Source organism: Ammodytes marinus, assembly GCF_949987685.1.
Source record: "Ammodytes marinus genome assembly, chromosome: 9".
Taxonomy (NCBI): Eukaryota; Metazoa; Chordata; class Actinopteri; order Uranoscopiformes; family Ammodytidae; genus Ammodytes; species Ammodytes marinus.
In genome coordinates, this window is record NC_137213.1 from 23,623,898 (window position 1) to 23,649,102 (window position 25,205).

The following is a 25,205-nucleotide window of genomic DNA, read 5'->3' on the forward strand; positions in this document are numbered from 1 at the left end:
TTATTTGTTCACTATATCTCACACATGCAGTAGGTCTACAGTTCAGGTCAGTACATCTTAGCACTGGCCTGAGTACTGTAGTTTCCATATAAGTAACAATGATTTTTGAAACCTTGGTGACCAGAATGAAATACCTGGCCGACTAAAGGCAAGCAGGAATCTGCATCTCAGCACATTTGCTGCAAACTAATATTTAGTATAGTATAGTAATTAGTTTATTTATCAAGGTTTGTCAACTGTAAAGAGTGTCCCCAAAATCTATTACCGTAAAGACTAAAATTCCAGTACATTTTCAGGAGAGCTACGGAGCTTTCACACAATGTGACCAGTGAATATGAGATAAGATCAGTCTAACATCTTTAGTCATCTTTTCTTTTGTTGAACATACTAAGAAACTAAAATCTGTATAAGTCATCTCCGTTCTTTGCGGGCGCCCTCTTGTTCAGATCACGTATTCCAGATGCTTATCTTCTGGGGTCAAGGTGCTCACGGCCATGGGAGAGTGAATGCTCTGAGGGCAGCGCACATAGCATCACTATCTCTAACCCTTTCCTGTTTACATTGCTGCCTCAGTGTCTGGCAGTGCTCAACTCAAATCACAGGGAACACGTGTCACTCACTGGTGTCACTGGCAGGAAGTGACTGAAGACGGAATTCAATTGTTATCCTCCTTCTGTCATTTCCACCTGGTTTTCCCCCTCAAAGTTGCAAAACTGGAACTTTGACGTACACAAAACCACATCAGTTGGTATGGTGTAATTGCAGGGTTGTATTTGTGAAGAAATTCATTTCGCAATTTATGCTGGGTTTACACTAGAGGACTTTTAAAAGACTTTGAAAAGACTGAAGACTGAAACCCTCTTACATCTAAAGACAATCAACTCACACCTGAAGACAACTAGTCATTAGTTTTCAGTCACAGAGTGAGATTTTGAAAAGACAGGGGGTCTCATATTGCAAGCCTACAACTAGATTACTTTTGAGATTAATATTATTTCCGCAAACGCGATTGTGATTATTTAATTAAAAAAAAGTTAATATAATATTCCGAGCGGGGGACTTCCTTTAGTTATTTGACCAGCTTTATTTGCTGATCTCGTCCCCCAATAACTTTAACTCCTAACCCTAAATTTGACGGTAAAGTGTTAAAGGAATACTTCACCCATACGGAACCAGCGTTCTATCATTATAAAATAACTATTATAATATAATGAATGAGGTTTTTCTTCCCTCAGTCTTCCCTTGGCCCAGCTGTCCTGTTAATCCTAACCCTTACTGTGATGTCACAAGAAGGAAACTGTAGGGTTAGACAGTGAGACCATAAAACACTCTTTCTGCCTTTTCTCAGGCTAAGATGATCCGATTTAATTTTCTTTTTTGCACATTTATACTAAATAGGATCTCCGAGTTCAATACACCTTCATATTCCAACCAGTGAAGTAGGCCTTTAAGGTTGCGCGGCTGTGGGGGCGCCCTTAGCTCAGTTGGTAGGGCGTCCCTCCCCCGCCCCCCCCGAGCCGGGCCCAGCAGCAGACCTGGGTTCGATTCCCGCCCGCGGTCGTTCTCTGCATGTCATTCCCCTCTCCGCCCCATTTCACCTCTGTCTCTCTGCACTGTCAATAAAGCATAAAGATGCCAAAAAAAATCTTTAAAAAAAAAGGTTGCGCGGCTGTCAGCCTGGTTCTCCAGCCGAGGCTGCTAGGAAAAAGTGTCCGAAATAAGTGCCTCACAGTTGGACACAGGTCGCGACTAATGCCGCTCCTCCTGCGTCCTGCTTGGTGCATGCGAGAGTGTGACAGTGTTTACGTCATTTCCTGCTATCGGTGTATGAATGGTAACGTGGGAAAGGAAAACAGGGTTGCGTTCCGAATCGCATACTCTTTCTTTTTTCTATTCTACATACTACATCCGACGATAAAAAGAATCTAGTTAGGATGCAGTAGACATACTATTGGGACATACTTTTCTCTCTTATTTCATCATAACATTGCGCCTTGATCTTGCCTCTTGCTTTTATATCCGTCGCATCCCCGTTTGTTTTCATAACATGGACCTATAGGCTTCGTCGATGTTACGTCACTTCACGTGCGCACTGGATTGTGGGTCAGAATCGCCCAAATAGGATGCACTTTTCAACACTAACAATCTTGGCCGCATGAAGTAGACCATCCGGGTATTCTAACCATCCTAAATCTGGCCACAAGAATCGGGACATCCTAAATCTTTTTTCTACATACTATATAGTAGAAAGTATGCGATTCGGAACGCAACCCAGGTCTCCCTTGCAAAAGAGTCTTCGGTCTCAATGGGATATACCTGTATAAATACAGGTATACAAAATATATTACGGGCGCGCGCCACAACTCCAGCACGACTCCTGTGATTTCAGTCCCGACATTGGAAGATTGTCTGCGACTGTCAAATCGCGTGAAAAGTCGTGTAGTGTAAGCTTACATCATCATACTGTGTTGGTGTGGGTGTGTTTATGTGTGTGGTATTTCCCTGATTATTTTGATTGGTATTTAATTGGAGTTGATCCAATGAAACACACAGACCACAAATTCTGTAATACATGCCCATTTTAATTAATCATCTGATAGAAAACAATTTTTGAGCACAACATACACCATTTGACCATATACTGTGAGGAATACACTGAAAAAATATATTTCCAACAATGTTATATCTATTTCAGCAAATGTTCCTTCAGCCGTACAATGACCCGTCACCGTACACAACATACTGCAGAAAATGTCCAGCCTTCATAATCCACCAGAAAAAAAAAGCCAGAGTTATTTTCTGCGCCTCACACGAAGCGTTGTTGTATCCGACTGTACAAACGTTTCCGGCAGGGATTTCAAACAGAACCTTCAAACTGTCAAACTTCAACTGCATAACTTCATGTTACGGTCGTGTAGCAAAGTAGCTTGCTAAATACAATAAAATCAGAACCACCAAACAAGTTCAGTCAAACTGTGATTTGACAAGTGGTAGTGCATATAAATAATAACAAATATATAGGGAATATTAACAATCAATAGCAATAATAACATTTACAAGAATAAGATAATAAATACACTGTTAAAAACACAGCTGGGTGCAACAAGACTGTAACTCTGTGACCACGCACGCACGCACGCACACACACACACACACACACACACACACACACACACACACACACACACACACACACACACACACACACACACACACACAAACAGGGGGCACATCATGTAATGACACAATATACAATATTGCCTCCCCTTCTTTATTCTGAAGGTTGCACCTTACAATGTGGTACCTTTAAGGTAGTGTTTGACAGATCAGCAACCCAGCTGCCGAACTGTCGACGTATTCAAAGTGCTGGGATAAAAACTACAAGATACAATTATTCTATTGCGAATAGGTGTCATTTTTAAATGTGCACACAGTCTTACAGTCGTTCAAAGTTTCAAATGAGTCATGGTGTAAAGCATATTCATGGAATGCCGTTCACCACAACAGGTGATTATGGGGAATTACAAGGTGGAAGCAGATTTCCCTTATCGAATTAGCTCAGCTATACAGTAATCAAGAAAGGAGGTTTTTGGTGAATAATTAATAATAATGAATTAATAATTGTTTTTAATTTGCCTTAACTCCTCATTCAGCTCCAGGAAGATTTGAAGGATCAATTTGGCTTCTGGATGGAAAGTTTGACTTACTGTAGTTATACATTACACTAGTGACTCCTCAAGTGTGAGATCACACTTTTCCGAGGTGGCAGTGAAATCATCAGTGAAAGTGCTTTCTTTACAGGATCTTTGGGAGGTTTTTCTTTAGATGTTTTTGGCCTTAAAAATACAAAAGGTTTTCCCACTTTCAAGGAATCTGAGCTATGAATCAGTGAATTTCGTATTAAATGAATATAAAAAATAAAATAAAAACAGCATAGTAGATCGAAATTAAACTGTTATTTTGGTTGAGTTACGTATGATTTCCACACTTTTTTCGTCCTATGACAGAGTGCAAATTGTGTTGGGAAGTCAACTGATTTAAGAAATACATCCACTGGACGCCTATGTGAGAACAAGCTTATTCTATTGCAGGAATATTAGGAAGACGGTGTAAGACAAGTATATCCTTTTTGGTAGAAAAACGTATACATATAACAGCTACATGAATGTGTTCAATAAATAAAAACAGTTATAAAAAGACATGGTTGTTCAAAAAAAAAAAAAAAAAAAAAAAAGGCACACAACTAAGTGTTAGAAAAAAAACACTGGGTTACAAATAACTTGCAGACCAGTAGTTATGGTTGGACACTTTACCAGCTGGCATCCAATCCAGACACAATAGAAAGAATCCAAATAAACATTTAAAAAAAATGTCCTGAAGTGCAATTTTGGAATTATTTACTTGTCCCAGTACACAGATACATATTGTCCACTTCTGTGTCTGTGAGAACCTTTTATATTCAGCCCTGCCCCTGCAGTTATGACAGTAGTCCCTTCTTTAAAGAGCGGATGCTGCTCCCTTCCAGCTCCCTTCTGGGGGGGGGCTCAAAAACAAACTGCCCACAGGGTTTCCTAGCCTTGTTTGCAGGGGTGCCCCACATTCAGCCAGGCCCTCTTTGCCAGGGAGCTCCAAAGAGCCAAATTGCAGGATTTCTCCACTGCAATTAAATGAATTCAGCCAAAAACAGCAATAAGCTGCTGCGCTCTCTCCGAAACACCATCAGTTCAGCTATGTCTCCGCCGGGGAGACATCGCACGTTAACGTTTCCAACCCGTCCTGATGGGAGGGGCTCTCCCTGCCTCCACCCTGTCCTTCTTGTTCATCCAGCGTCAGTTCAAACTGAAACTTACTGGCTGGGGCCCCCCCCTCCACCTCCCCGTGTGGGCCGCCCTCCCCGTCACTGGTGTAGAAGGGAGGGGAGGGGCTCTGGGGGATCATGCTCTGGTACCAGTTCCTGTTGTCCTCCAGCGTGTCCAGGATGTCCTGGGCGTCCGGGTGGACCAGGTCGGCCCACGTCTCCCACAGAGGGTGGACAATGTAATCGATGAATCCCACCTAGAAAAGATAACAAGATGTGACGTTAGTGAAAAATGAAAAACCACAAAAATATTTACTTTCTATTTTTAAAGCCGGATGTGCGTGTGTCCTCTACCTGTGTCCTCTCCACTGAAGCTGTGTGTTTGTCACACATGGGGCTGATCTCCATCCCCCTCTCCCTCTCTCGGTCTCCCTGGTGGAAGAACTCGTCCATGATCCTGTCTGTCCACTGCCGGTACAGATCCAGAGGCTTGGTCGGGTTGCTCAGGTCGGCACAGTGAACCATGTTACGCAAAACCTACAGAAAAAAGGAAAAGACCACACAAAATTAACATCTTGCATCTTTTCAGTGCGTACCAGACTGTCTGCATTGTGTGTGTGTGTGTGTGTGTGTGTGTGTGTGTGTGTGTGTGTTCAAGCGCGCCTCTTTACCTGCATCCTGTCAGTGTAGTTGTCCAACAGCAGGACACCGGAGCTGGTGACTTTCTTGGTTTCCACCATGGTCTTCAGGTTAGCCAGCAGGCTCATGTGTTTGGACATGTCCGTTGCCAACACCATGTCTATGACCATCCTGCGGAGCGTCTGCCTCTGCTTCTTGCTGAGGTTTTGGAAGATGTCGCAGTTGTCCTCCTGCAGCAGTTTGAAGCCGACGGCCAGGTGGTGGTTCTCCAGCACCGACTCATCGTTGTACATAAGAGCCAGCTCAGAGTCTACAGACACAGGAGGGAGAAATGACAGGAAGAGAGACATTAAACAGGTGCCCAGTAACCATGCAACCCACATAGTTTGGAGACGGATCCCTTAAACCGTGCAAACGTTTCTGCCCATTTGGAAAAGCTAGACTAAATAAGTGGGTGTTGTGGGACTCACTGGTGTTGATGAGGAACTGGTTGGACACTCCCGGGTGGTCCACGTCGTGAATGGCTGCAGCGAAAATGGCCGCCAAGATCTCCAGATCGGTGAAGACCGCCTGCGTTTAGAGAGAGGAGGAAGAAGAATAAAAAAAGAAAGCCATGAGTTTCACTGGTTGTTAACTTGCCATACAAGGTAAGGTATTAAGACTTCAATTGTTTGAGGGCCGATCCTTTTAATGTGTCATCCACCCAGGCATGCAGTTTCAGGTGAATGCCAATATTGGTGACGTCAATGTCGGTCACCTCATTAAAGTAATAATAAACAGCTCGAGAAGACAATAGGCGTAGGCGATGGTGCCAAGCTTTTGACATGTCAACAAGGTAAGTAACCAGAAGTTAATTTGAGATTATTAAAGAAAAAAATTTAAATTATTAAAAACACATCCGTGGCTAAAAGTAGTGTAATTCTGCATGAGAAAATGTCTTACATCCAGTGCGGGGGTGGACAGGAGGATGTGTGTGGACTGCGCTACATCAGCGGCGTGCAGGCTATTGTGGTAGGCCACATCCGAGTGATAGTGGTCCTCCAGGGTCAGCATGAACGTCACGAAGGTGTCTGTTGGAATCTTGAACGTCCTCATCAGGTCTCGCTCCTGCATGTGACACAGAAGCAAGAGAAATAAGAAATGAATACAATAAGTGTTTTCTCCCTACAGTCCTTGTGTTAATATACGTAATTCGTACTTTCAAGCATCTCTTTGTGTTAGCCAGCAGACTACTAAACTGACCTTAAAATCTATATTTAAACCATATGTAGGCAAATTGTCAATGATATATTACAAAAATAGCAGAACATGAATGCAAGTTGCCATCTCCTGCCAGGATGATTCACAACCAGAAAAGTGCTAAATTGCTTCTAGCAGAAGTTCCTGTAGTGTAACTGACAGCTTAAGCCACATGTGTATGTAGGATGTGGCAGTTGTAGGAAGGTGAGGAGAAAAAGCCGGCCTGGCACTGACCTGAAAGATGCTGTACATGATGCAAGTGAGCGGTCGGTTGTGGGAGTGGTCGGCCACTCTGAAGATATTCAGGCCCCATTTGTTGATGTCCTCCAGGTCCTGTTAGAGAGCGGAGAAGATGACTGTTAATAAGTGTCACAGCCATCACACAATTCCTAAACTTTTGTTGTGTTTTTTTTCCTCTTTTCATTTTAATTGGCCCGTGGCTTACCTTTGACAGCAGCTCCTCCTGGTCCGTCTTGACCCCAAAGCGATTGGCAGAGCCTCCAGATATGCTGGGCGTGTGGCTGACCTTCCTCACCCCGGTGATCTGAGTCATCATCCCGCCCTGCTGCTGCTGCTGCTGCTGCTGCTGCTGCTGGCCCTGCCTCCTCTTCCTCTCCCTAGACTTTGGGACTGGACATGGAAGCTCCAACTCATTCTGTTTGTCTGGAGGAAATGGAAAGAGAAGACGCATAAAACAAGTTACCAAAGTTGCATGGCGACGAACAGACTAAGCTAGGGGATGTTGGATAAGCCTGGCTTGTGTTGCTGACACACATCAACATGGTTAACCTCACAAGTTAACCTCTCACACCTTAGTGACAACCGATTAAAGCTGACAGGTGTTAAATTAGCAAGCAATCCCTCAGTTACAGTTCACCAAAAATGTATTTATTTCAGCTAAAAAGCCCCAAACTGTTACTTGAAAGCATTATACAAATAAATAAATTTGTTACGTTGATAAAACTTTAGCGCTGGTGAGATGTCATGAGATCTGACAAGGCTCCAGTGGCTGGCTTTCTGAGAAACAGAGCTGTGTTGTTGTAACACTCCACAGAATCGTGGAACGCTGGCTCCTATTAAGACGAAATGTTTTGAGGGAGGACGGACTTAAAATGCAGGTTTGTTTGGTGCATGTGATGCTCTAAGAAGCGTGACGTGCGTGAGTGCAAGACTCCCCAAGTCTGTTTGTGTGCAACACATGCACTGCAGTAAGAAAAAACAAAAGCAAATCTGTCCACTGCTAACCTCCACAAAGCACAGGAGGAAAATGATCTCACTTCACCTGACAGGTGTTAGCACAAACGACAACAAAACCACTAAGCTTCAAAAGATGTTTTCTGTCTGCGCTCTGGCTTTGGTGGTCCCCTCTCCCTGAGCAGCGCCATCGTGCACTGCACCACTTCCATTGTTAGGTGTAGTTTCTCCACCGTGCGTCAATCGGCTCTTTCCCTTGTGCTCCCTTGAGGCGAGAACGTGGAGGTTCGTTTAAGAGCAAGGCCAGGGCTTTACAGTAGTCTCTGCTACACTTGCTGTCTGAGTGTGTGTGTGCGTGTGTGTCTTTGTGCGTGTGCGTGCTGGTGTTGGGTTGGATGGGAAGGTGGAAAACCCTGCGAGGCAGAACTGGCTTTGCTGGCTGAGTCACAAATGCAGCGCGGCTTTTAAAAAGGTGGACTCAGCGATTCTCGAGAACGCTTTTTGTAAAATCCCTTTGTCAATATCAGTGAATATCTCCTCACGATCCGCCACCTGTACGTACTGTGTTTGCGCTAATCTGGTGTTGATACAGCCTAGGCTCTGTAAACTGGTGTGTAAACAAAAGGTTTTACTAACAAAGAGGGCCCACTGTAGCAAGCAATATGCCTGTTTACTGAGCCAAGAACTTGTAATAGCACTGGATTTCTCTTTCACGCACATAATAATAATAATAATAATAGTAATAATACATTTTATTTATATAGTACATTGCGAGAAAATATTTACAGATTATGACGAAAAGTGTACAAGCATTCTCTGGAATCGCTGACTCTACCTTTAAGAGAGGAGGAAACACTGTTATCCTCCTAATGAATAATGCATAATAATGCTTACTGGACCTGATGACCCCGTGCACACAGGCATTCTCCCTCTCTTCACTTCATTGCCCCTGATCTCTTCAGAGGGGAGTCTTCCCTGAGTAACAACACCTCTCTACCCTCCCTCCGTTTTCTCTCTGCAGTCAGAGAGAGGGAACTCTCTCTGCCTCTTCTCTCCAGACCAGATCAGACTGGTTTGAGAGTGCTGGATCGGACCTTCTACGAGTGTCTCCACTTCTTAGCACCTCACTACCTTTGCCACATATAAGGCTGTTATTACTGAAGACGAATGTTGCATTTACACTACAGCTCGCACGACAGCTACATTTTGTGGGACAGCACAATGCATGCTTCGATGATCTGTGTGTGTGTGTGTGTGTGTGTGTGTGTGTGTGTGTATATGTGCTGTGGTGCTCACCTAGGAAGGTGTTGGAGATGTACTCGGACACTTGGTTGCCTGAGCGACTCATTTCGGACAGGTGGCTCAGCTCCCGGTTCAGCATCCTCTTGAACTGGAGGAGGAAAGATAAAAAAAAAGAAAAACGTTACATGAGCTGCACATAAAAATAAAACATTCATTACATTGTATAGCAATGTAAAGAGTCCCATCCATGCATATTGTGGTCTGGGACACACCTTGATGTATCCCCAGGACACAGAGAACAGGTAGTTGGCCTCAGGCATGGTGCTGAGCGGTGCCGAGCCCCTGGCGCTCCCCAGCAGAAGCCTTGTTTGCTCCTCTCTGAGTCGACCCCCAGGGCTACAACATAGAAGCTCAAAGTGCCACCAAATTCCTTCTCTCCAATGCCCGATTATGTCAAAAAATGCCCCAGCTGAAGTCTCCACAGAGGGGTTGTGGCGGATCCCCCTACATCCATGGCCAAATGCGACTCCTCATAGCGTCGCCCTTTGTTTTTCCAGGATCGCAAGCCACCGCAGACGAGAGTAATGGAATCCCCCTGTATGCAATCAATATTTCCCTTCCTTTCCTCTGGTTCTCTCTGCCTGTCCGTCCCTCTGAATCTCTTTGTCCTCCCGCTACCATCCGAATGTTATCCAGTGACATGCAGGGGGAAATCCAACCTTCCCAAGCCCAGATTAAGCAAGTCAGGGAGGAAGGGCAGGCTCCAAGACAGAGGGAAGAGGGAAAGGAGAGACGGAGAAAGACGAAGAGGCGAAGGAGGAGGGGGGTGCACTCTAGCTGTAGAATCCCCTGTGGCAGACAGGCTGATACGGAGTTTCTCTCTCTCTCTCTCTCTCTCTCTCTCTCTCTCTCTCTATTTCTGCTTCCCACCCCTGCTAAATACTGAGCCATGCACAGCACTGCAGAAAACGGGAGTTAGAAAAATCCCCCCATATCTTTCTTTCAAGCCAATTCTCTCTCTCTCCACCTGTTTCTTCCCCTCCTTCTCGATTCTGCTCCCCCTGCTCAGTAATGCAGAAGAGATCCAACACTGCATCCTGCGCAATGTGAGCCTTCAAAGCACCAGAGCGTTTATCAAATGGGTATTCATTTACCAGATTGGGTTTGAGTCTTTCATCTTATTTTTAATTTTCTTTACATTGTAGGAGTAGAACCATAAGCTGCTCTGCACACCGCTCAGTCCATTATCATTACAGATCATTTTAAAAACCCTTCATTGTTCTCAGTTTCAGCTACTGTCGACGATATTTTCCCAAAACAGTGCATTTCCTGTCTCACTGCAGCAGTTCTCTGCATTACAAAAAAAATACCTAAAGGGAGCTGATGGGAGACACGCATGAGAGTTTTCAGTCTGCCGCCCACCAGCGTACCACCAATTGCACGACAACCTGAACGCCATGGCAACAGAGTCACGTGGCCCCTCCTCCATCGTTCTCACGGTAGTCCCCACTCTAAACACTCTGCCTCACATCAATCACAAACACACACACACACACACACACTCACTCTAGAGCAGAGAAGCTCTAAATTGACACAAATAGGCTAGACTTAAAACAATTTCTATTGAGGGCAAATTGTGTTTTTTAAAATGGCTTTTCCTGTCAAGAAAACAAAGCACTAATGCGAACCACATCCTAGTCTCTATAATGAATACAATGGGATAATAGTGCAATCAATTCCTTTTCCAGAAAATGTGATTGTAATTTCCTGTTTTTATAATGTCTTTAAACACTGAAACAAAAAAACATCAGCCATGATTTTTTCTTCTGCCAGGATTTTTTTCCATTTCTTACAATGGGGTCTTTTCTCTTCACGCTGAACCAGACTCTCTCTCATCCCAACAGCTGTCTAATAGCTGTCAGGCAGACGGCTAACATCTAGTTGACTGTGAAACTTGAATACCACTTTCAAAGCATTGGCTGCACTCAAGGCCCAGACTGCCAGAGGCAGTCCATAAAAATCAAAGAGAGAAAATGTAGGCTTGGAATCAGACAGCTTTATTACATTCAAAAGGAACTTGTAATTGATTCTTTAAAGCAGCGGAACAGAGTGGATTTTTCTGACCTGTAGGAAATTAATCAGGCACAGAGCCAATGGTCAGTCTCACACTCGGTCATACAGTTCAGCTCAGACACACAGCATGGTGACAAGTCTATGAGTGTGTCAGGACAATAGATTACTCAATGCATGGTTTTAAGTCATACATCCTTTTACGTTAGCAAAATGTGCTCAGACTCTGAACAAGCCCCTGTCTTAGGTAACCCAGAAAAGTTTCATGAACTAAAAAACTCATTGTGGTTGGTTCTCAGAAAATGATGAGCAGATGCTTCATGCAAAGTTTGAATATTCAAAATAGGTGCACACTGAAGTCATTGTCTCAGAAAATATCAATGTAAATGATATTCTTATGTGTAAGACAAAACGCTATTTACACATGAATACCATTTAAATGAACACAAAACGGGGTTTAATTAATTTAATAAAAGTATGCCTTCTGTTATGTCTCACTGGCCTGAATCCTAAAAAGCAAGACAAAACCAAACAGGAAAATCTCTATCTAAATTAATAATAAAGAAAAATATGTATTTTAATATATAATTAAGTTTGAATCGCATCAATTAATCTATTCTAGGATGAAACACTCTCTATATGGCAGATCACACTCCCGCAGAACAATGAAAGCAGCTCCAAATCTAACTCACCTTTTTCAAACTTGTAAGCATCCCAAAGTTTTTCTTCTGCTTATCAGAACAACATAGTCCCATTGTAACTTAAGGAAAAATCAAAACACTACTCGAAATAAATCCTGTAAAAAATAACTCTGTTCAGACTCTGCCTGCTTCCTCTCTCTGTTCTCTTTACTGAAGTGGAGTCAGACAGGAAACATATAGCGATAAAAAGCCGACTTGGCCTACACAGTCTAACTGTGTATCACCATGGCTCCTCCTTCAAACACAGGCCCGAGCATGTGTCCCCACCTACTTCCCTTTTACTTGATAGAGTAGTTTGCTGAGGTCACTTACTGGTAGACAAGACTTCCTGCTTCCTACCAATAGCCTTAGGCACAAAACAACCAACATACATAGCTGAGCTGATCACTGACAAGTTCCAGATAAAAAGTCCAGTCTAGGGGAAAGCACAAATAAGGACATGTCCTCCCTTTGGGACTTTAAGTCTTCAAAAGTTGCCTCAATGCGTAAGGCACACTTTGACCTTGACTGAAACAGAGCAGAGACAGAGACAGGATTGAACGGGAACAGCTTGCCATCATACTGCAATACCTCGGCTGTGCAATCTGACAAAGCCCAGAGTTATCCAATGCTGCCTCTGTGCCTTATGTGAGCTGTTTACAGTGTCAACACATAGTGGATTTTATGCCTGGCAAGTTTTCACAGTTAAGTAACATTAGAAAGACACAGTTCCTAGAAAGTGTTGATCAAAACTAGGTAGCAACCGGAATAGAGTATATGCAGGTTTCATATTTCACTCTCAGCCTGGCTTTTTTTCCATGATAACAGTAGATTACAGGGGGGTGAAATGGTTTAATTACAATTACCATAATCGCTACTGCAGCTAGGCAGACCTCCTCACCGCCAGTTCATTCAAAAGGAATCACAACACTATAATTTAATGTCCATTAGCCCTTCTTCAGCAACAGACCCACCGCTCCATCTGTTTCAATAATTTTGTCATTTTTTCCCCCTCTGAAGACGGCGGTGCTTCAAAGTTGGAGTGACCACACGTGAGTTAAAGTTTCCTACTCGCTTGCGCTCTGCTCTGGGGGCTCGCTTGCACGCTAACCCGCAAAAGCGCTACACTCCTCTAACTGGATTCAGATGGCAGTGTTTGTCCAAGGCCGTCACCAGCAGCAGCATGGACGTGTGGTGAGGACTAATGATAGTGGGGTGGGGGTGGGGGAAGGGCAGCAACTCCCCGCCCTGAGGTCACTGCGACCAGGGCCTGTCGGTCAGCAGAGTGTGTGGTCCCGTAGCCCCGGATACACCTGCGCCCTTGGACACCGAAAGTGGAGACACCCTGGGTTTGATTGTGGGTGCAATTACATTCTATTAGTTTCCGAAAAGAAACAGGCTCTTAGTCAAACATCACGTCATATAAATGCTGGGAAGGAGCAAAAAAGCCTTAAGATGCTACCCTAATTGTGCAATAAAAAAAATCTGTATTTGAAACAAATTTTGCAATGAAAATATGAAAAGGACCAATTAATAATGTATTTCCATCCCTGTATAATTGCACAACATCTAGCACACTGACGATTCTCCAATCATAAACTGTTGACCTCCGCTGTTACAAAAACAGCATTGGTCAACAATGCTTAGTGGTGGTACAGGCTCGTAATTGGAGGCCTGTGACTCAAGGCGAACAATGTGCCCGGGCCTGCCTGACCAAGCAGTGTGCCGCTGTGCGTCTGCAGGGCCTTGTGCTCATTGTCTTGAGTGTCTCAGTGACGTGTTTTGTCCATTAAGGACTCAACCTGGTTGCATGGTCAAAGCGCTGCTATTGTCGTCTGCTGACCAGGGAGCAGATGAGAGGGGGGTGGCGGCAGGGGGCACGGGAAATAAAGAGACAGGAAACTGGTGTCACGGTCACAGTCACCCGTTACGGTCTGACAACACCCCCCTTCCCCATCCCAATCCTCCCTCAGACCACAGTGTTGAATACAAACGGAAATGGACAACACCTCCCTGGGTGTTTAGAATCAGACGCCGCCATGCTGTCTCCGCTGTCTGCGCGGGGGTTGAGAAATAGTGTGCACTGTACAGTAATTTAGTTGAGCTCTGCACAAATGAATTGCGCACGGGAAAACGATTATACGCATCAAAGCAAAGGGAAGTAATTAGTTCTAAATAGCTGCTTTGTGCAGTCTTAAAGTACCACAACATATTGATTTAGATTTAGAACCAAACCAGGAAGTGTTTATTAAAAATAACATGTTGTATTAATTGATAAAAATAGATTTTTTAAAATCTTTTTGTCCTTGTTTTGAGGGTACACAAGGGTTGGCAATGTCTATTGGACTGGATCATTTTTGCAGACATTCATGATACCAAGAGGATGTTTCAATGACTTTGGTTAATCGTGGAGTATGAGATGGATTGACATTAAATGTGGTACTCATAATCATGTACCCTTCAGGATGAATGTTATAACTTGTGATCCAATGCTTTTCAAGTGCCATAATTAGGTAAAAATTATTATTTGTCCAACACTTTTGTAAAGAAATAAATATCTGCAAATCAAATTAATCGGGTTCAGCTGTACTTATTTGCATATTCATGTTTACATGCTCAACTAAGATGGTTTACATGGTGCAATAAAAACTGATAAACATTAGCATGTTAAATGTGTCACTGTGAGCAAAGATCCGCAAAGAAGAAGAAAAGTATTTAGTACTTCAATTTATAAAAGGCAAAATACTACACCAGAGGTTGTCATGGCATACATTTTTACTCTAGAAGTAGCTTTCAATGACGTCATTATTTTTCTCTTCAAACTAAATTTTTCAAATAATATCAATATTGGCAAACAATAACAGTAGCACTACACCGGACCACCAACTAATATGGTCTGGTAGTCCGGACCATATAAGTGACACCACCGGTGTAACTAATACGATAATGACGTTTATTATTTAGACTGACCAAACTGAAAAAGTGTCAACTGTTCATTTCTTATATATTGTAATAGTACATGCATTGCATATAAAATGCTAAATCAAGAGCAATGAGGACACAGCACAATGTGCCCGTCTTTGTTGTTAAATTGAAGTACACCTTTATAGGGAGTTTGAATCGTGTTCCAACCTTTCACAATTTTCTTTGTTAATCTTAAACTATAGTCTGGTCAACTATTAAGTGTTACCTTTTATGATGGCGTCACTTGAGACAGTTGACCACTGTCCAACTGAGCATAAACATTGCAACAGAGCCAACATCCACTAAAATGAATGAAAAATACATCTGTGTGTGCAGTTTAGATCAAACTGCATGCATATCTGAAGCTACGCCCTGTTGTGTAACATGCCGTGTGTCTAGTTTGAATAAAATAAGGAAATTGAAGCAGAAAGCTTGGAATAAAAGCTTTAGTGCTACTCATAGATCTGATAGCAGGAAGGAAGTCAGTAGTTATGCAAAACAAAAACTGCTCACAATTTCTCTTTTCTTTTTACAGCAGTTCCATAAAATGGTGATGCCAGCTCATAGACACGGCTGTTACTTTGCAAGTGCGTCAGTGTGGCAAAAAACTATTAACATTTTGCATACACTGTCCAAATTGACAACCACATTGCAACAAAGTTGTACAGATGTGTACAAGTCAGTCAGGACAACATGCAGTAAAGAATTCAGTCTAAATATCATCTCTTCTGACGGCCTATTATAGAAGACATACTGTACAAATTAACATTACAGCTATTCTATTCAAGATCAAGGATTGAACCTCTGAAATGATCAACTTCGATATACATTTTTGCTCATTTTGGTTGAGGATGAATGACGCTCTGCTGTGGAAGTGTGCTGTGTTCCTGCCTGGGAGGTCTTATGGTGATCATTAGCTCAGTGGATAGAGCAGGCAATGGCACTGGCACAGTTAGACATACTGTATATTGAGAAAATACAATATTATAAACTGATATTTATGACTATGCCTTGAAGTGTAATTTAAAGTTCCAATGCAGGTTGAAACATTTCAAAACCCGTTTGTTAAAACTCAAAGGGCATCAGTGGTTAAACAAACAATGGTGTCATTCCCATTTACTGTAAACTCTCTGGAATTTTGGCAAGGTGCTATTAACCTGAAGATCCCGTCACACATGATTCCTCTCAATTGTCTGAGATATGACAGTGTATGTTTTCAAGAGAAAAATATAACACACAGCTCAAATGAAAATCAACATTGAAAACTGCAATTCCATCCATCATTAAAATCAAGTGCACGTGTAGATGCAAAAACACATTGTAGTCACTTCATAAAAGCAGTGTTTGCACATATACATTTAATAATATATAGAGCATTTGTCTCACCTTGGTGGAGGCCATGTCGCTGACTGAGCGGTACGTCTGAATGGTCTCCAACTGGTCCAGACACCAGTCAAGCTCCTCCATGGTCTCCATCGCCAGTTTCTGGTAGGATTCATCTGCCAACAGACACATGGACACACGGTAATCAGGCCCGAGAGGTTCCATTTCCATAGCAGAGCCCCCTGACACCATGAGTGGAGGTCCAAGTGTCCCGGGGTGGCTGGATCTGACGGAGGACTGGCCCGCAGGACATCCGCCAGACGCAGAGGAAGAGGGGGAGGTGTGCACACACAGTTCCTTCATCTTGTTACACTTCCACCGGCCTCAGAAAAGTTCAGGCAAAGTCTTACTTTCAGACAAACTGAGGCTAGAGTTTCTGTTTGCAGACTCTCTCTGTAGCCTCTTTCTCTCCGTACCCCTTCTTTGCCTTGATCTTGTGTGCTCTTCAAACCCCCTCCCACTCTGTCTGCTTCCCCCGCCCTCTCTGAGGCTCTCTCTTGTTCGCTTATACTCCACAGTGACACTCTGCTGAACGGGTGGCGTGCAAACTAGGGCGGTCTGCTGCCTCCTGCTGTTGATTAGCCCGTAACCCCCCCCCCCTCCCATTTAAACACAAACGATGAACAGGTACAGTACACAAACCCACTGCCTGAAGAGGGGCTTTAAGCTAAAGAGACCTGTCTGACTTTGCTTTTTTATACTCCTTTCATCATGTCTTAAGAAAACCATCTCTATGAGACACAATATATCAACACTATGAGGAATAGAAAAGAGAAAGAACAAAAACTTAATTGATGCACTTTTTCAGTGCTGCAAAAGACAACCCCTCAATACCCCTCCACTTCCGCCGACTTCCTTTCTGAAACATGCAGACCACTTCAAGGCTGGGCTCTAAAGAGTAGCAGCTCATACCACACCACCGTGCTTTACAAACTGGCTCTCTCCTCTCTGAACCTCTCTGTTGGGAGAGAGAAATAAAGTGAATCAAACACCAAACTCTATGTTTGCACAAGCTACACGAGAGGCAAACTTTGACTCCCTGTATTGGTGGGAGGCCAGTCCAGGGTCCTGCTGTGTGCCAAAGAAAACCAAAGCACTTCCTCTTTGGTTCTGAACTCGCACAAAACATGGAGCGGAATTGCTCAATGGCGGAATGACTGCTGAGGACAATCATAGCTGTCATTTAATGAAATATCTCCTTCGTAAGCCGTGACTCATGTGGTAGGCACATGCGTTTTTAGAAGGAAATGAGTGGTTTATGAGAAATTAACTTAAGATGATAAAACAAACTAAGAAGCATTATTATACTCAGATATACCAGGGGAGAATGTTGATTCAACAAATGTCTGCCCAGAGGGATTGAACTCTCAACGCATCTGGATCTCCCTACCTTCCTTTTTTTCTATGGAAAAGGCTGATCTCTACTTCATAGGGCTTCACACATGGAAGAAATTTGCCTCATATGCTTAGCACAACAGGACAGCCAGCGTGCTGCTCCCCAATTTACGTCAATGTAGTGGATCAAAGTACTTCAAAGCACAGTGATGGCGTACAGATCCTGAACCACCATTTTCAGAACTCCTTGAACGTTTCAAGAACCTCAATGAAACAAAGACGATATATGTGTAGTCGAGGAAAACTCCCACCACTGAAAGGTATCAGAACAACATGATAGCGAATCAAATTAGAGATTCAAGTTTCAAACGTTTAAGCTTAACTGCGGTTTTAAAAAATCCGACCACTGGTTCTTCGGATTGCAAGAGCGCAACTGCTAACACTAGCCCCATTCCCCAGGTCAGGCCAATTTTCCTTTGCTTTAGCTCTAGGTTGGAGAATTCAAAGAACCCTCGGCTACAATATACCACTGGACGCCAACCTCAGCGCTCCAAACTATTCACAGGAACCACTGGCATCCAAGCCATGTAAAAGTCAGTGACACATGGCAGAAAAGCACAGCATCAAAGCAGCCCATGCACAAGGCACTGAGCTGTTGAAAGTGGGTATACACCAACTTGCGGCTGTCTTGAGCCATAGGAACAGGAGATGTTGCCAAGAAGGTGTGACCGCATCCTGCCAGTTCCCTTCACTGAGGAGCGTACAGAGACATTTAGACATTTTAACAGGGCAAGTCGGCAAACATCACAGGTTTGGCTCATCCACACTGCCTGTATGACCGGGATTCAGGTCATTTTGAAGCTGGCGGCTGAATCATTTACACAGTCCAGAATCTGATATTAAAAAACCCTCAGATGTAGAACAAAGGTTTACTGGTTCTGGTGTCTGGATGCAGACCAAATGAATTGCCTTAAGCCAGATCACTGAAGCAGAACTTCACATATGAATCTGTTGCATTTCCTAAAAAATTACAACAGCTGGCCTAGGAGCTAGGCTTCTTTAACATGACTCATGTAATATTCAACCTGGAGTTGGAGTAGTGATTAAAACAAAGTTATGTGCCCACAGGCATACTGTACAGAGAGTGAGGTAAGATGGGACTGCTGAATCCATCATCCCCTCTGGTTGATCATAAATACAGTCCTAAATAGGCTGACAGACATGTCACCAGTCATAGGTGATGTGACGCAAGTTTAGTCTGAAAAACCTGCTACCAGACAGAGTGTGAGGTACTTTTCCAGCCTTTCTAGTGGAAGTCTATTTTTTTCCCTTCAGTGAGTCCTAATGCTTTGGCCATATGCTGGAGGCTACCAAGAGGACAACAGACCTCAGTGTGCAGACAGAACCCGTCTGCCTCCCCTTTCTCTCCCTTTACCCTCCCAACTCTCTCCCCTACAGGGCTACAAACCGGCCTCTGTGAGAGCCATCAATTGCACCAACGGCCTGGCACGGCTCAAACCTCCCCCACCCGAGACACCTTCCGTTCACATCCACCTCACACTGTCCCTCTCTGTGCTCGCCACCTAAACCCCCCAAAAAACTGCTTCCCCCTGCTGTCTGGCTGAGGCTTGTGTGCACAACTGTTCTGCATCTTCTATTCCACCTACTGATAAGCCATAGCCAGTGGTGGAAAATGTAAGCAAAACCTTTACCTTAACCTCCTACAAATAACTTTTTAAATGTTTATGAAATAATCAAATTTTTATGATTTTTCCATCATCATAAATGACTGGTAACAGGAAAAAAGACCATCAGTGAAAAAAACACTATGTTTATAGTCATTATTAGGCAAAACGATGTACAACAGGCAGATGGAACATCCTGCATTGCCCCAATGGTACTACTTGCTTCCCTTATTACGACTATTAATCTTACATAAGTCACATCAAAATACATTACCTCATCGCAATGCACCTCTCTTTCAATTGCTTCCTAAATAAATAAACGCTCCGCCTGTATGCGCTTGAGCGCTGGTAAAAAAAAACACTAGCGCTTTTCCCCAAACGTGCTGCTAGAATAAACAAAAACTGGACATTTTTCAAATTAAAAGTACCTCACACACTGTACAGAATTGTGTTACTTTAAATTATCATGTGCAATTTGTGCATTGTATTTGATTATTACTATTATCATTGATGGAATGACATGTTAGAAGCGAGATATTTAGTTGAATCTGCTCAGGAAGAATCTATTGCAATGCATTATATTTCATGTCTGGTACATAAAACAGTGGTATCTTGCAAAGTGCCCAGCTGTCAAATACATGTACAAGTATAGTAGAATTAAAAAGTAACTAAATGGAAGTTATTTTAAAAACGATATTATTATTTACCATTATATATTTACCATTATATATTTATTTCCCAATAAAGAACATGAACAACACCAAACTCGTCTTTAAGTATTTTATCTTGAACGGAGAGAGGCAATACAGAGAATGATCAACCATTCCCTTGCAAACCACAGTAGTGCATCTCTGCAGTTTAGAGGAATACACAAGTTCTTAGAGCAGGCCTTAGTGTCATCTCTACTGTCAGTTCAACTGCAGAATAGAAGTCAGTTTTAGCTAACATCGAGGTAAAACTAAAAAAATTAGCTGGGAACAGGATAGCTAAAAAAGGGTTCGGGAACGGAATCTTCAAGGAAAAAGGGAGTTTCAAGGGTAGATAGCATTCTGCAAGAATCAGCAACAAGTGGCTGAGCTCATCTACTGAACTTCTAGTGAATTATTGTAAATAGGCCTTAAAAGTAATATGTGAATAGTAACTTCCCACCAATAGCAAAAGCAATAGTTTCTGTGCGAGCATCTTTAGAGAGTTCATGACGAGGTTGACTAACACAGTGACTAAGTCAACATAGGTCTTGTTTAGTCATTCTAATTTGACTTGTCAGGAAGTAATGGGCCAACTAAGAGAAGTCAATCAGTGAAAAAGACTTGAGTCATCACAATTCACTAGTGTGCAAATAGGGTAGCAAAATTCCGGGAATTTTCAAAGTTGGAAACTTTTCATGTGAATTAACGGGAATTTATGGAAATTAACGGGAATTTTGGGAATTAACAGGAATAAATGGGAATGAACTACATTTGAAGCAACCCACATGCACCTAATCCTTCTAACTATATACAGTAATTTCAGTCCTAGCAAACGTTCTAGACAGTAAAAAGCAGTGTTTTCAAATAAGTTTTATAGTATTTATGAACATTTAATTTCAAATCAGATTTTTTTTAAAGCTTATTGAGACACCCAACTTGATATCATATATTGATTTTTACTAGACCAGGTTTACAGAGGCTTAAAGAGTGATTATAAATATAGTTGGGGAACATATATTTGAACATAATCTTGACTAAAACAACCAGAATTCATGCAAGTACACTTGGCAAGTTGCACATAGCTCACATCTTACTGCAGGGGTACTGAGGCCACGCCCCCTACATGCACTGTGCATTCCTCCATCACATGGTGGGCAATTTTATATGTTTGGATTTATGTTTGGATATGAAAAAATCATTTAAATGACGGCCATTTAGTTAATTCCTATAATTCCCTATTTTGAATATTCCCAAAATTCCCGAGCGAAAGTTCCTGTGGAAAGTTTCCGGAAATTTACTGGAAACTTTCCACCCCTTTGTAACCCTATGTGCAAACAGCTCTGAGCTATCTGCATGTACGTAAACACCATTCCTCACCTTGACCTCACCACAGTACGGAGAAGAAAAACTAACACTTTGACACATACCAAGTGCTCTTTGTGTGAAACACAGTGAGCTGAGACATACTTTACAATGAATCACTCCTGTATCTCCCCCAATGTACGTCAGTTTATTCACATGTTGAAAGAGGGGAATAAGATGTTGACATGAGGAAACAGACTAATACAAAGAAAGAGAAAGAAAAGGAGAGAAGCAGTTTAATTCTACCAAATGTCCAGTCAGATAGCAACAAAAATTAGTTATCTATACAGGTAAACACACACCTGGTGAGAAAATACACTTATACTTCTTGAATTTGATAATTGGCTTTGCCTACAAAGAATGTCCCTATTTCCCCTATGAGTTAAAACAAACTGTGACAATCTAGTCTGATTTGTGTATATTGCTTCAATTTCAGCAAATGAATGCATGTACTTCCTTATTGTGACATGTTTTCCCATAAACTGTGGTGTCATTACAAAATCCCTTTTCTCGCAATTTATTTTCATTTTATTATATATTACACAACTGGTAACTGTAAATCATTTTGTTTGTGACAGAGAAAACAGTTAGGAGCATGAAATGAAAAGAAAATGTCACATTGTTTATTGTATTTTATCGTTTTATATCTTTTAGTTTTGTGATTTTGTACTGTTTTAATACTGCTGATTTGTATAGGGATTTTTATTTTTTCTTACAGCAGGTCCCAACCCAACCTCTACAGAAGGATCAGTAAAGTCTCATCTAATCTAAAAATGTGTTATCTGTTCATGATGAAAAATGATCAGTCACGGACAAAACAAGGTTTATCATTTAATGCCTCAATGATAAATGTCGCTACTATAAGAGACAGAATTTGACATCACATTAGGAGAGTGGTGTGATCTTTAAAGGTAGTGAACTCTGGTGCACCTGAGTTGTGGTGCACATTTACAGTAGGTCCAACCCCGAAACCACACCATCACCTTTTGTCCTCTCTCAAAAACAACCCTCACTTCTTATTATGTCTCTCCCTCCATAGTTTACAATTGCATAATAATCTTCTTGTCTATCAAAACAAAAAGCTTTAAACGTTGTACAAACAACATAGACACACACCTCATCAAGGCCTGTTTGACAGCTCCTTCACAATGCACCATGGAGCTGTGTTGGCACTGGCTAGCTTGAGGGCTGGGCCGCAGCAAAGTTTATGAGTGTGCTGACGTCAATGACATAATTCAAATACTTAACCAGGCTGCACGCTTGCAGGCCTTCGGATCTTCTCCTCTGGCTGCCAGACTGGAAAACCTGACATGGATTCCTGCTGCGGAGTAGAGTAACTACAGCAGACGGTAGTGGAGTGAACTGCCCTAAAAATTGACAGGTCAGATTTATTCTGGCTGTTAGTTTGTGGTCAGCTGTCTGTCTATGTGTCCATCCTCAAATCAGTTTACTCATCATTTTAAATGCGAGGGAGCACAATTAATCATGTATTACAATATAATTATTCAACCATTATGATTCATCCTTACTGGAAGTCGCTTTGGATAAAATGTAATGTAATGTCCTTACAATAAGATTCTGTTTCATTTACTTGTGCACCTACTATATGCATACACACACAAACTTACACGTACACAACGACACACATGACAGCAACACTCGCACTTCCCTGATCTAAAACCGATTAAAGCTTGTTGACATTCATCAAAGTTCAGATTACTGGTGATTAACACGTGCAATTTTTTTTTTTATTCTGACAAATTAACCTGATCCAGATTAGTCTTTCTTTCTTTACTTGTCTTTTCAGGACATGTTTACAAAAAGACACAAAAAATAAATGAGTAATGCATATTGTGTAGGGCCCAACGCCCTGGGCAGTTTACGCACAAAGTCACATGTCTTTGTAGAAAGAATGCGTCAGTTTGAATGCACGATTCTGCCACTCAATGAAATTAACAACTTCTGGTAAACAGGCTTACTGAGACACTGAAATGCCTACCACGCATAAAGACTAATACATGACAAAGACAGAATACAGAAATTCTTAAAACTCATATCAAACTGATGAAGACATCACAGCATGCCTTTTATGATGAAACCCTTTGTCCTAAAGGCTATGTCATGGAGGTCAAAGCACCATTGTATTAAGACCAACAAAAAATAATGATTATAATTGAGAAAAGTTGCAATGCAATCTAATATTAGACTTGATCATGATACAAATTATAATATTCTTTTGTCCCTGCTACATTAAAGAAAGAAATACGTTTTTATATCGTTTTTATTACTGCGTTTGGTCTGGTTGCACACCCAGTCCGATTTTCGGTTCACGCGTGCATGCTCTATGGTCACATATCTGTATTGGTCGCAGATTTCAGTGTGGCGCAGGAACACGATTTGAGAAGCCTATCCCTCCAGGTGAGGGAAGGGAAGCGGGAGCCTTGTTTGAGACAGTTATTTGTCGTCATAATGACTGAACGGGGCTGAACCATCAAAGAAAAAAAAGAAAATGCAATGAAGAAAAGCTAAAATGGAGAGTGATGGGCGGGAGGAACGTATACACAATTTCACGGAGCGAACCTAGACTGCAGTGTTTACTCCTAAATGAATGAGCGGTAGCCTACTAAAACAAAGTTTACTTTGCCTCACCAGCATCATCAGATGACCATTATTCATCTGAAATAGTCATTATTTACAACAACATAAACACATTACCTAATTGTGATCCATACTAACTGCCGTCTCTCGTTCATTCGCTTTGTGTGAGGACACAGAATCTTTCAGCTCCGTGAGAGGTGACACTGCATCAACTCATTGCAATCAGGTGTGTGTGTAGCACTGACTGGCATTAGTTGATGCTGTGTCACTAACCACTCTCACGGAGCCGAAAAGAGTCCGGTGCCCTCACACTTTCAACACACGGACATGCACTATATTGCTTCCTGAACATTTGAATCTCGCACGCCCGGCACGAGCTAGAAAACAGCTTCACGACAGCTGGCGTCGTAAAAATACTACCGCTTTTGTCCAAAGGGGCCGCCAACGGGCCATTTTATTCGTAGTGGCTTTAAGTTGTATGAATACCAGACAATCGAAAACAACACAACCCCACATGATTTACTGAATGTACCAAAGAACATACAAAGTGGATTATGTGCCTTATCTATCTATCTATCTATCTATCTATCTATCTATCTATCTATCTATAAAGAAACGTCTGTCTGTGTGTCTGTGGCTCGCATACAGTCATATGAAAAAGTTTGGGAACCCCTCTCAGCCGGCATTATAATTGACTCTGCTTTCACAAAAAAAAGATAGAAGTGGTATGTCTTTAATTTACCAGGAACAGCTAAGTACTGGGATGTTTTCCAAACAAAGATTTTTTGAAAAGCAGTATTTGGTTGTATGAAATAAAATTAAATGTGAAAAACTGGCTGTGCAAAAATATGGGTACCCTTGTGGTTTTGTTGATTTTAATGCCTGTAACAGCATGTAAAACTGATGACTTTAAACACACAGTTGGTTGGATTATGTTGTTAAGCCTTGAACCTCATATAATTGTCTGTTTAATCATGAGAAAATGTATTTTAGGTGCCTAAATGCAAGTTGCACTTCTCTTTGACTCTCTGCTGAAGTGAAACAGAATGGGATCATCAAAACAGCTCCCAAAAGATCTGAAAAACAAAGATTGTTCTTTGTCATGGTTTAGGGGAAGGCTACAAGAAGCTTTCCCAAAGGTTTCAATTGTCAATTTCGACTGTCGGGAACGTTGTCAGGAAATGGAAGGACACAGGCATAGTGGCAGTTAAACCCAGGCATGGCAGACCAAGAAAAAAACAGGAGCGGCATAGGTGGAGGATTGTGAGAATGGTTGCACACAACCCACAGATCACCTCCAAAGACCTGCAAGAACATCTGGCTGCAG

General features: G+C 42.2%; 1 protein-coding gene across 1 annotated transcript in view; it reads right to left on the reverse strand.

The window, feature by feature from the left end:
* Positions 1-2,561: 2,561 nt before the first annotated feature.
* The window catches only part of LOC307254993 (3',5'-cyclic-AMP phosphodiesterase 4B-like), a 60,423-nt gene continuing 37,779 nt past the window's right edge, over positions 2,562-25,205 (reverse strand). The window contains exons 9-17 of the mRNA XM_080033584.1: positions 16,213-16,325; positions 9,167-9,260; positions 7,122-7,339; positions 6,911-7,009; positions 6,380-6,544; positions 5,908-6,007; positions 5,470-5,747; positions 5,153-5,335; positions 2,562-5,055 (exon numbers count right to left, since the gene is read on the reverse strand). Coding sequence (XP_079889710.1) covers positions 4,729-5,055; positions 5,153-5,335; positions 5,470-5,747; positions 5,908-6,007; positions 6,380-6,544; positions 6,911-7,009; positions 7,122-7,339; positions 9,167-9,260; positions 16,213-16,325 — 1,577 coding nt within the window. The 3' untranslated portion in view covers positions 2,562-4,728. The remainder of the gene's footprint in view (positions 5,056-5,152; positions 5,336-5,469; positions 5,748-5,907; positions 6,008-6,379; positions 6,545-6,910; positions 7,010-7,121; positions 7,340-9,166; positions 9,261-16,212; positions 16,326-25,205) is intronic.